The 13,522-nt window shown below is 37.8% G+C and overlaps 1 protein-coding gene across 1 annotated transcript in view; it reads right to left on the bottom strand.

Moving 5' to 3' along the window:
- Window positions 1-13,522, bottom strand: part of LOC126088335 (dynein axonemal heavy chain 10) — a 1,153,099-nt gene that overhangs the window by 23,108 nt on the left and 1,116,469 nt on the right. Inside the window, exon 63 of the mRNA XM_049906469.1 lies at window positions 5,845-6,007. Coding sequence (XP_049762426.1) covers window positions 5,861-6,007 — 147 coding nt within the window. The 3' untranslated portion in view covers window positions 5,845-5,860. The remainder of the gene's footprint in view (window positions 1-5,844; window positions 6,008-13,522) is intronic.

Below are 13,522 nucleotides of genomic sequence, written 5' to 3'. Positions count from 1 at the left end.
AAACGGATCCTGGCTTCCCGTACTGCAGCGAGCGACCGTCGCAGGTAGCAAAAGGAGAACCGCACCGGAAATGACCGCAGAGAAGCCCTCGGACGTTGGCGCGCCAGGTACATATAGCCTGCGGCCGCGAGCTCGCCTCCAGTTCACCACCGGCAATGGAGGGTGTAGCTTTGACAATGCCAGCCACTCGTGCTGGCGAAACGTCAGAAAAATCATTAGATGAACGTCGGCCGAAGAACCCGAGACAGAAGCCAATAGGCAGTTTGTCAACAAGTGGCCATGAAAGCCTTAACAATTTTGTATTTGGTTTAAGAATCATGAAAGGAGGTTGTATACATGGAAGAGGCCTGGAGGCACTGGGAGGTTCAGAAAGGCAGGAATTTAACAAGATGGGACCTTGATAAACTGAAAGAACTAGAGGTTGTAGAGATTTTCAGAGAGACTATTAAGGAATGATTGACAAGAACAAGGGAAAGAAATGCAGTATAGAAAGAATTGGTAGCTTTGAGAGATGAAATAGTGAAGGCAGCAGAGTATCAAGTAGGTATAAAGATGAGGGCTTGTGGAAATCCTTGGGTAACAGAAGATATATTGAATTTAATTAATGAAAGGAGAAAATATAAAAATGCAGTAAATGAAGCAGGCAAAAAGGAATGCAAACGTCTCAAAAATGAGATTGACAGGAAGTGCAAAATGGCTAAGCAGGGATGGCTAGAGGATAAATGTATGGATGTAGAGGCATATATCACTAGGAGTAAGATAGATACTACCTACAGGAAAATTAAAGAGACCTTTGGAGAAAAGAGAACCACTTGTATGAATATCAAGGGCTGAGATGGAAAACCAGTACTAAGCAAAGAAGGGAAAGCAGAAAGGTGGAAGGGTGATGTACTCGAGGGCAATATCGTGAAGATGGAAGAGGACATAGATGAAATGATCAAATGGCTCTGAGCACTATGGGACTTAATATCTGAGGTCATCAGCCCCCTAGAACTTAGAACTACTTGAACCTAACTAACCTAAGGATATCACACACACCCATGCCCGAGGCAGGATTCGAACCTGCAACCGTAGCGGTCGTGCGGTTCCAGACTGTGGCGCCTAGAACCGCTCGGCCACATCGGCCGGCGGACATAGATGAAGATAAGCTGGATGATATGATACTGCATGAAGAGTTTGACAGAGCACAGAAAGACCTAAGTCAAAACAAGGCCCTGGGAGTAGACAACATTCCTTTGGAACTACTGATACTCTTGGGAGAGCCAGCCATGACAAAACTCTACCATCTGGTGAGCAAGATGTATGAGACAGGCAAAATACCCTCAGACTTCAAGAAGAATATAATAATTCCAATCCCAAAGAAAGCAGGTGTTGACAAGTGTGTAAATTACTGAAGTATCAGTTTACTAAGTCAACACTTGAAAATACTAACACAAATTCTTTACAGATGAATGGACAAACAAGTAGAAGCTAGTGTAGGGGAAGATCAGTTTGGATACCATAGAAATGTTGGAACACGTGTGAGGCAGTACTGCTCCTATGCCTTATCTTAGAAGATAGACTAAGGAAAGGCAAACCTACATTTCTAGCATTTGTGGGCTTAGAGAAAGCTTTTGACAATGTTGACTGGAATACTCTCAAATTTTGAAGGTGGTGGGGGGTCAAATACAGGGAGTGAAATGCTATTTACAATTTGTGCAGAAACCAGATTGCAGTTAGAAGAGTCAAAGGGCATGAAAGGGAAGTGGTGGTTGGGAAGGGAGTGAGACAGGGTTGCAGCCTATCCCCAAAGTTATTCAATCTACATATATTGAGTATGATGGGGTATAGTGGAATTAAATCAGGTGATCCTGAGAGAATTAGGATAGGAAATGAGACACTTAAAGTAGTAGATGAGTTTTGCTATTTGGGGAGCAACATAACTGATGATGGTCACAGTAGAGAGGATATAAAATGTAGACTGGCAATAGGAGGGAAAGCGTTTCTGAAGAAGAGAAGTTTGTTAACTTAGAGTATAGATTTCAGTGTCAGGAAGTATTTTCTGAAAGTATTTGTATGGAAATGAAACATGGACAATAAATAGTTTAGACAAGAAGAGAATAGAAGCTTTCGAAATGTGGTGCTACAGAAGACTGATGAAGATTAGATGTGTAGATTACATAACTAATGAGGAGTTACTGAATAGAATTGGAGAGAAGAGGAATTTGTGGCACAACTTGACTAGAAGATGGGATAAGTTGGTAAGACACATTCTGAGGCATCAAGGGATCACCAATTTAGTATTGGAGGGCAGCGTGGAGGGTAAAAATCATAGAGGGAGACCAAGAGATGAATACACTAAGCAGATTCAGAAGGATGTCGGTTGCAGTAGGTACCTGGAGATGATGAAGCTTGCCAGGATAGAGTAGCATGGAGAGCTGCATTAAACCTGTCTCTGGACTGAAGACCACAACAACATCAACACCAACAACACCTGTAAGGGGTGAGAAACTATTTTAATGCAGGCAGTTCTCTGCAAAAAGTGTCTGGATGGCTGCTTCGTAGGTAAAGTATTCCAAAAGTAACGTCTTTCCACATTCAGATCTCCAGGTGCGAATACCAAGGCAGAGCTACCAAGCAGTACAAGAACACTGACAGGGTAAGTGTATGAAATGTTTGAAAGACAAGGTAATGTGGTAAATTAGAAAATTTAAATGGAGAATCATTGGCTGTGGTGGTCTAGTGGGCAGAGCAGTAGAATGTGACCCTTGAGATCTCAGGTAGAAGCAGGGATTTTTCTCATTCCAGTCCTTCCAGAGTGCCCCCTTGTCCACTCAGCCTGCTGTCGAATTGGGTACCGGGTTCTTGGGTATAAAAGACAGGAATGGTGACTGATTCACCATCCTTCCCCTACTAGTGCCGCAGCGAACAAAAGGCTGCGCTCAGCTGTCAGTCAAGACAGACATCCACTCACTAGTTGTGTGCTACAGGCTTTAATTTACTAAATGTAGAAATGAAAAGGGTGAATACAGCTATTTTAACATTTGTTGAGAGTTTTGAAGTTGGTATCACAAGCTTATTCATACTAGATCAAATTATGGTAGAGCAGGAGTGGTAAGAAAACTGGCAATAGAGTAAAGGGTTATCTGCAGCAAACAGAAATAACATTGATGGAGAAATTAAATAGGTAGACAACAGACCATGGATGCAGATGACAATGATAATGATAAAGGGTATGACAGTATCAATTAATTCATGTAATATGTCAAAGGTGGTAAGAATTTAATCATACTGGAAGACTGCAATGCAGTCATGGGTGAAAATAGGAAATGATAGAGGAAGAAGATTTATAGAATTTATGCTGGACATGGAGTATTCATTGTGAATACACTTTTTGTGAACCCTGTGAGATGAAAGTAACACAGTACACATCAGGTAATCAAGAAACATAGGGGACTGATTATATTTTGGTAAAAGAAAGAACCAGGTATAAAGTTAAGAGCTGAAAAAAATTATTCTGTTGTGATTTAATCAGGTACTAATGAAATACCAGTTGAAATTCAAGGAGTTAAAGTGAAAGCATCAGAAATGTAGACACATATACAGATTGAAGGAACTTTGGAAGAATATTTGACAAAAGAAATGATGACACTTCCAAGAGCTTGGTAAACTAATGAAATGGTACTAAGAGATGTGTAATAAATGCAGCAGAAAAAACACTATCATTAAAATAGGTGGGCATGTAGAACAGCCCTGATATCAGGATTGATAAAGAACAGCAACAATGCACACCACTTAAGAGATGAAACTAACTGGTGCTCTGAAAAGTTAAAAAAGAGTGATTAAATAAGTAATGAGAGATATAAAAACTGAAAAGCAGACCATACAAGGATTTAGTGTATGGTCATTTTAGAGAGTACAGAACACGTAGTATGATTAGAGATGGAGAAGGTCATTGGGTGAGGGAAGCAGAAAATATAGTGAGAAGATATGAACAATAATTGGACAAACTTCATACTTCCTCAGTGGAAATTAGGCCACGACAATGATACAGATTGTATGAAGATGAAGATGATAGGAAATGCTCAATACTTTGCATTAACTTAATAAGTGCTTTGGTATTGATGAAAAATTTTACTTTCAATTCTGACTCTCCCAAGGTCATCTAAGACCTCCTCATAAATTTCCACAATTGTAACAACACTAATAATTGCAATATAGCTCTGCACGATAAAATCCATCTTGTGTTTCTGACTGACTACCTAGCTGCCAACTCATTTGTATGGTCCAGTTTCGTCATTAGGATTTATGAGAGTGAGTGAGTTAGTTTTATTTACAGCACGGCTATTGATAATTTCATAGTGAGATACAACACAGCACCAGTATCAAAGTTATCACTTAGAGAGTCGCTTGAGTGAAGGGTAATGGAACTATACTAATGACAGTGTTCTTGAACTGCTAATTAAAACTGTTAGTGAAAAAGTTGTGGTAGTTCTTATTTTGGCATACCTTCTGTAAACTGATGCCTTATCAGGGTTTCAAGAGATGTGCGGATATTTCCTGGGATAATCTTTAATGAGTCTAATGCAATATTTTGGTTGATGATTTGTGTTAAGAGGTACAGTCAGACATGAAGAATAACCACAGTAATATCTCTAGCAGTGAGAGAGTGATACAACTGAGAATGGCAGTGGTAGGCAGGCAGCATAGCTTGAGCTGATCCAAGAGATGGGGAAAATTGGGCAAGGAAGACAGGGTGATGAAATGTTAACTGAACTTTTGGTGTCAGTTGTTATCAACTGCATTACAGACTGCCATGTAATTGCAGTAATAACACAGCCAAGTATGGTGGTACTTTCAATTAGATTAAGTTGGAACAGCCTTGTGTTTCATTTACATAATCTCACATGCCCTGTCTTGATTGCCAGTTTGTGATGTGCTGTCAGTGTGCTACCACCAGCAGCAATGCTAATCAGTTGCTGCTGGAGCATTGAATTTTTCTGTCCTTGGTAACATATATATATAATCATGAAACTAAATATAGCATTTAATGTAACTGGATAGATAAAAAATCTATCCACCAAGTGACAACAGGAGAACACACATATATAAAGGTTAAGAAAATTTGCAAGCCTTTGGAGCCATTGGTTCCTTCTTCTGGTAGAAGCGTTCAGGGGGATGGAAGAAGGGTGAAGTTGAATTTTAGGAAATGGGGAGAGTTTGGAAAAATTACCCAGAACCTTTTGTCAGGGGAGAACTGGATGGCATAATAAGAAAAGACTGACTGTTGACATCCCCAACAGTCTGTCTTTCCTTCTCATCCCATTCAGTAAGTCTCCTCTGACTGTGGATCTGGCCAACTTTTCCAAACTCTTGACATTTCCTAAACCTTGCCAGTCCTTTTCCTTCATCCCTCTTGCTTCTCCTTCAACCCTTTTGCCAGAAGAAACCATTGGCTCCAAAAGTGTGCAGATTTCCTTAACCTTTGTACGTGTGTCTTCTGTCACCACCAGTTGGTGAGTAGATTTTTTCATCTATCCGGTTATATTATATTTTCAGAAACTGACAGTTTTCATTGACATAAATACAGCATTTACACACACACACACACACACACACACACACTCACACACACACACAGAGAGAGAGAGAGAGAGAGAGAGAGAGAGAGAGAGAGAGAGAGAGAGAGAGAGAGAATAATATCAGTAAAAAACATCCCAAGAAGTGTGAAATAAAATATATGGTGTACCGTAATAAAATGAATGAGTTAACATGACTCGTAGCCTTTATTCAATTATTAAAATTAGTGTATGTATTTATCAATATAATGTACTCACAACAAAGTATAAAGGGAAAATGACATACCTTATAGGTAATGCAGTTAATCAGTGTTCAGAGTAAGGCATACACCCTGCAGTACCCAGTGAGATTCATGTTCATCTGTTGCAAGGGCTGCCTCAAAGACGAGTCCAACACCCATGGCATTTCTTCGTTGTGGAGTTGTATACACAGGTGTTTTAAATGTATTCTGTAAAAATTAAGAGCTTGTAGGCAATATCTTGCAACCAAATAAATTGGGAAGTTAAAGTACAGGGGAAAACATTACTTAAAAAACAGTAATCAAGGAATATTTATGCCACATGTGACAATAACCAACAAGGAATTGGAACTGGAGAAGAGTAAATACCTAGCTTATTCTTGATTCTATAACAGCACCACCTATGAAGAAAACGTCTACAACTCGTACATATTGTTTGAAGGACATCCTGTCTGTTTTGGTATATGCAGCTTAATCACTATGTTCACAACCACAATTGATGTGAATGTATCCATTATTTTCATGGTTGTAGTTGTCATTTCCTTTGGATTTACTGACTGGGTTGTGCTTGGGAATGAACTTTGTATTTAAATTGCAATAATAGTCAATAAAGAAGACTGCTATAACTGGAACACAGTGTCCTACAAAATGTTTAGCATACTGTAGACTTTTGTGTAAGGCATTGAGCATGCTGTTATCAGTAAAGGCAACTAGTCTCTTGAAAATGAACTAGGTAATAAGAAGATTTGAACCAATCAACTGTGATTTGCATACAATCAAAATTTTTATGTTATATGTTGAAGAAATACTTTTAAGTGTACAATATTCACTCCTTCCTAATTTTCATTAATATTGTTTGATAAGTTGGAAGTGGCATTAATAGAAATCAGTTTGTTGAAGATTGCTGCTAGTTACCTAAATAATTCATCTAAAATCCTGTTGTAGTGAGAAAACAGTAAAAAGTGCTTATCATGCCTATTTTCATTCTCGCCTCAAATATGGGATCATATTTTGGGTAATTCAAATACAGCTATTAGTACTTTCAGGTTGTGAAATGGTCATCAGAATCCTGAGTGGATGGAATCCCCCTCTCTGAAATATAAAGCATTTCTCTTTTACCTTGTTATCTACATAATGGAAACTTACTTTGTTTAAATTAAATTTAATTGTTAAGGAAAGCAGACTTAAAAAATCTGTTATGTTCTTGATCATTAACACCAAATATGAAAAAAAAACTTACCTTTGAAACCTACCTCCTGTCAGAAAATTACTTAACACAAGGGAATTAAATTTCATAACAAACTTCCCAACATTTAAAAACCTTTGGAAAATCTTTGTCATCATATTTACAGTATGACCACTTTTATTTTAGTACTGAATGTTTGAGTAAGTAAAGTGAATTATTTAGTGTATGCAAATGTTCATGTTGACAGTGGGAACTCTGCTTGGTGGAGTGTGGTGAAGTAGCAACAGTGAGGTGAAAACATAATGTAGGTGATCTCACTAATGGGGTACTAGGTAACATCAACATCAGTGACTACAAAGCAATGTAGAAAAAGGTAGGAAAATATTTTAGCTTAGTTTGAGTGACAAGATACAAATTGTAGAGTATTTGATTGGTCAACATCAATTATTCAGCTTTCTGAGAATGAAGTGTACAGTACAAATGGATAAAATTTAAAACCACTGTTTAAGATGCTTTAGACCAGTATGTGCTGAGCAATGTTTAAAGGGATAAGACAGACTGACTGTGATTCAATAACTGAGACAGAAAGCTGCTACAAAAGCAGATTGACAAACAATATTTGAGCCAAGTAAAAATGAGCATAAGGATAGCAACACGAGAAGTGTTCAAAGAATCTGAAAGTAAAATTTTGCATCTGAAGATGAATAAAAACTTTAAGAAATTTTGGTCTTTTATGAAGTCAGTAAATGGTTCTATATAATGTGTTGTGTTACTCAGTAACCATACTGACTCTAAAACAGAAGGTGACAAAGAGAAGGCAAAAATACTAGCTTGGCCTTCTTAGATTGTTTCACCACAGAACATCATAATACACTTTCTTATTTCAATCTTCGCACACATGCTGAAATGGAAGATATTAAGCTAAGTGACTGCAGTATATAAAAGCAACTGGGAATGCTTAATAGTGGAAAAGCATGTGGATTAGATGAGCCTGTGAAATTCTACAGGGATTATGCAAAAGAACTTGCTCCCTTTTTGGCAGTAGTTTACTGTAGTTTGTTGGAGTAACAGAAGATACCTAGTGACTGGCAAAAGAGTGCAAGTCATTCCTGTTTTCAAGAAGGGTCATTGAACAGATGCTCTGTTCATCAGTGAGATCCCTAGTGCTGCAACATTGGTGTCTAGGTCGATTCCATGTTACTTGACTTTAGGATGGCATCTAATTCAGTTTGCTAGCGTAGATGGCTGCCATGTAGAGGAGCCGGGTTTGATTCCCAGTACTGCCAAGGATGTTTTCTTGGTGGGAGGACTGGTACTGGATGCACTCAGCTTTGTGATGCCAACTGAGGAGCTACTTGAAAGAGAAATAATGGCTCCACGGTCTGGGAAGTTGGCTCAATAGTTGAAAGAGTGATGTACTGACTACAATCCCCTCCATACTGCATCTGCATTAAGCCATGTAGCAGAGGATGGCAAGGTGACTAGTCAACATCCCATTAGGCATTCAAGGCCTGAATGAGGGGCTTGTTTTTTGATACAGTTCCATACTGTCATTTAGAGCAAAATATGTGATCTTTTGGAGTATTGAGCCATGTTTGTGACTAGATTCAGTACTTTCTTGTGCATGGAACTCAGTACAATGCTCTTAACAGAACAAAATTGATAGATGTAAAGGTAGTTTCAGGAGCAGTAGAAGGAAATGTGATAGGAACGTTACTGTTACAATATATAAAAATGATGTAATGTATAACAACAGAAGCTCCATGAGGCTGTTTGCAGTTGAGACAGATGTTTATAAGAAATTAGAAATGGCACACGATGGTAGCAAATTGCAGGAAGACCTACAGAGGATCCATGATTTGTGCAAGGACTGGCAGTTGGCCCTGAAGATAAATATATAGGTCAGTGCATAATAACAACATGTTCCAAAAAGTGGCATGCAAGAATGTGATTTTTCAGAAGGTCATATTGGTTTCTATTGATCACAGAGATAAGGGGTCAAGTGTTTTAGACAGCCCTTGGCCTAGTGACCATTTGTATACCTATTGGGAGAACAGGAATACTGTAACTACCGTACACAACAGGGTCAAAATTTAAACATTACACACTTCCTCCAGCCCAGGCAAATTGAGAAAATTGGTAAGTTCTTTTGCATTAGGTGTGGACTAGGGTGGACCTTAGGTCAATTGTAAAAGCACTGTTTGTTCATGGATGATTCCTAAGAGAAACCTGAAAAACCATGATTTTTGGGCACAAAATGTACCAAGGGTGGGGATGACTACTTTTATAATTTCTGTTCAAGGCAGATCATTGAAATTTTTATCATATGTTCATAAGATGATATTCTTGGGGAATAAGGACTTCTTGTAAAAAATATTATTATCTATTAGTGAGATGCAGAGGTTCAGAGTTACCTTTCTTACACAGAAAACAGCATAATCTGGTTTTTAGCCATTTTTTCACAATGGGACACAATTATGTAAATTACTAACCATAGTAAGTGGCTCAAAGTACATGTGAAGATTCATGACTTTTGGTTACGAAAAGTACCATTCGTGATTTCTATTCATGGCAAATCAAAATTTTTATCATATGTTCTTAAGATGATGATCTCAGAGAACCTTGAAACTTTTTATTCATTACTGAGATTCAGAGATTCGAAGTCACAGTATTTATGCACATAAAATATGCATGAAGCATCTGAATTTGGTTTTAACTGATATGGTGAACACACAGCAGAGGTCCTAAATTCATCGCAATGATTCTGAGGTCAGCAAACTGTTTTTCGCCAGTATTTTTTCGCCAATAAAACTTTATGGTGTAGTGGTACATGTTGCTATAAAGCATAGCAACACATCTCACTTTCCTTTTACTAGACCAATGAAAGATTTGGGTATGAAAAATGTGACATTAGTTAATAGTAGCGTAAAGAGCATCCACTATGCCAGGGTTTGCTGGAATTTAGGTTGAAAAATGCTGGCACAGCGCAGAAAGTGACGACAGATGTGTAATTTGGACTGGCCAGTGTGGGGTCACCTGTACTTTTCAGTCATGCTTTGGGGGTGCTGTAGACTCCAAAGATGAAAGGGGCATGATGACTATTGTCATGCACTAAATAAAAATTAATGTTGTTATATAGACTCTAAGCTACACTATTTTGATTTCACTACAAACTTGTGGTTTTAGTCAAGCATTGAACCATCTTGTATGAACATGTTGTCTGAAAAGCTTTGTTAATGATCAGCTGTTGTGAGTTGAGAACTTATTTGAATATAGACTAATTAGAGAAACTGTGTTTTGTCATTTCATAGTGAGTTGTTTAAAGGTAGAAGCTCTTTTATAGCTCTTGCCCCTCTTCAATCGAAAAGACATCAAGACATCAACAGTCTAATACTTGGCAATGTATCACAGGACCACAACATCAAGAGAAAACAAGATGGCAAACAAGGGATTCAGAAAAGAAGATAACTGTTATTACAGTGAGTGAGTAAAGACTTGCATCTCACAATGTATCTGTCACTTAAAATCAACCCACACCAAGAAAAACACATCAATTGTGCATTGCCTCTGTGTAATGGGCACTTCGCACCTATACATATATGCCCAAAATGGTACTGCAGTGACATAGAATTGACTAAAAATGCTCTTAACGTGCTGAAAAGAACTTTTAAATGGCCACCAAAAGTTATGTAAAACTGGAAAAGACAGAAAATTCAGTAAAATATTTCTAATAACATTTATACTCTTTATGATACAGATCATAAAGTGGGCAATTTTGATGAACTGCAAACGGTGAGGGGGGGAAAAATGCAGAGGAACAATTTCATGTTAACTTATATTATGTGTATTTATTTGTTGTTTGTATGTGACAAAGCAAATAAATATGTTGAACTTCATAATTAAATGGTCAAAACATTAGCAACCTGTAGAAATCATTTAATATAAGCAGTACGCCCTCTTGTAGCAGGGAGAAGAAAGAAGCCAGTGGAAAAATCCTCCTATCAGAGCACAAAAAAGATGAATATGTTCCTCTTTAAAAGACTCTGGCAGAGAAGTGAGGAGCCAGCTGCCAGAAAGGAGACAGTGATTGTGGGAGAGAGAAAGTATCAGTGAAAGGGAAAGAGAGAGGGACGGAGATAATATATGCGGGAACCAAACAGAGACAAGATGTTGATATCAGTGAGATAAACTGGCAGTAAAAGAGAGGGGGGGGGGGGGGAGAGAGAGAGAGAGAGAGAGAGAGAGAGAGAGAGAGAGAGAGAGATGGATGGAGATAGAAGCAGTGGGAGCAAAATAGAGAGCAGACAGTGGAAATGAAAAATACAGATGAGGGGGGGTGCCGACATAGTCTTGGTGGGTCGCACCCTCCCAGACCAAGGTATAGGGGAAGGCGCATTTTGGTCCAAAATTGTAACACATGGGCGTAAGGGAAAAGATAAGTTGGACCCTACATAATTTTTTAGAGACTGTGGTAGTGGGGAAGAAAGACAAAAGGAGTGAGTGAGGAGACAGTGGCAGTGGGATGTACTGTAAATCAATGGGAGATAAAGGAGACAGTGGGCAAGAGATATATACAAGCAGTGGCAGTGAGAGGGAGATGCTGAATATGAAGGCTTAACAATAAAGATAGACTGGTTAAAAGAGTTTAGAATGCTCCACGTTAAAAGAACACAAATATGTTCACAGGCCAACAACTTTGTGAGACAAGTGGAATGAGGACTGAGGCAGCTGGTTCCCCACTTTTTTATCAATTTCTTAAAAAAGAGGAAAGTAGTTGCCATTTTTGTACTCTGGCAAGAGGGTTTTTCTTCTATGTAACATACTGTACATAAAAGGAGAAGAAATCCACTACTGTACAATTTCACTATTGGCTATATATTGCTAGAAACAATAACTACCATAAACTAATCATCTATAGTTACCTAAAGTGGAATAACTATATTTAAGAAATTGTAGGAAAAGTAGATGCCAGAAGAACCTTGAGAAAAATGTAGTTCATACATAAGAAGAGACAATTACAAAACAGTTGTTCAACCAGTTCTTGAGTATTGCTCTTTATTCTTAGACCAATACTACTTTGGATTAGAAGAAGAGATAGATAAGATCCAATGAACAGTGGTTCATTTGTTCATGAGATCATTTGGTCAGCACAGGTATGTTACAGATATGCTCAATAGGTGCTGTACATCACAAAGAGGTTTATATTGAAATTCTGAGAGAATACATTTCTGGTAGAGTTGGCCAGAATATTACTTCCTCCCACATCTGTTTCCCAAAATAACAACACTGATAAAACCAGAGGTATTACAGCAAGTACAGAGGTTTAACACAAGCATTCTTCCCACACACCATTCAAGAATGAAATGGGGAAGGGGGAAAAGATAGTGGTACCAGAAGTACCATCCATCACTCACCAAAGGTGGCCCGTGTGGTACAGACTGTCAGAGAACAAATTAATGGATAACTGCAATAAAATGCAATGCTTATAGTTTCTGACATGGAAGTCTTGCAAAAAGAAAAATCTCCATGGTCTTCAACACTGAAATGCACAGGTTTGTTTACATGATTTACCTCTACTCTATTATGAGATTCCATATTTTGTGGCAACTCTATGCCCTCACCATGAATATTCTTATATTCTTAGTTGAGAATAGGATGGACAGACAACAGACAGTTCTGCGGTGTCAGTTTGTGAACTTCATGATTTGTATCTGAATAACACTTTCTTAAGCATTGTATAGTAAAGTGTGAACTATTTGACTGGTTTCATTTTCAATAGGCTTGAAGAAAATAAATAAATCTGAGCTGAAATGTTTCCTTGTAGCACACTCATTCTGTTCTATACAAGAATTCGGCACAATAGTGAGAAATCTTCTTGGTAGTATGTTATTTATTTGTATACTGTCTCACAGTTTTTTTAAAAATTTTTCCTAAATCTATATTTTTTGTGTAACTTTTCTAATAATTTTGTAAACTATGTACTGACCCATTTCATGACCAAGTAGCTTCAGCACACAATGACTATCTGAACTTGATAAATAAATAGAGAGGGTGGGTGTGATTGGGGAGTTATTCTGGTTTTTTGGATACTCCAGCCTGGTTTCCTTTCCTGTCTTTACTGGCGATGCAGCTGTAATATCCCTAAATGTATTGTGTGTGTATATTATTTCCAAATTTGGTGCTGTTGTATAAATACAGAAGGATATGTTACATGTATTAACACCTAACATTTATCTGTATCTGTCTTGTATATAAAATGACTTGTCCAACATCTAATGTGCCAGCAGTTTAAGAAAACCCTTAAAAATACAAGTCAATACTTACCAGAGCAAACAATAACATTGCACAAAATGTGACTGCTGGCGAAACTACCAAGAGAATCTACCATTTATAATCGGCCTCAGAAATTTAAGATATTCATTACTTGACCATATGGTACTAATAAAATGTTATTTTTACAAAATTCCTGTTTAGAAACAGTATCATCTGTGTTCTGTTACTTTTAACTGAGAATAACCTTACTGCATTTAGGATTTTTA

This window comes from Schistocerca cancellata, chromosome 6 (assembly GCF_023864275.1).
Source record: "Schistocerca cancellata isolate TAMUIC-IGC-003103 chromosome 6, iqSchCanc2.1, whole genome shotgun sequence".
Classification (NCBI taxonomy): Eukaryota; Metazoa; Arthropoda; class Insecta; order Orthoptera; family Acrididae; genus Schistocerca; species Schistocerca cancellata.
Note: the sequence above shows the minus strand (reverse complement) of the source record. Positions and strands in the feature narration are given on the sequence as shown.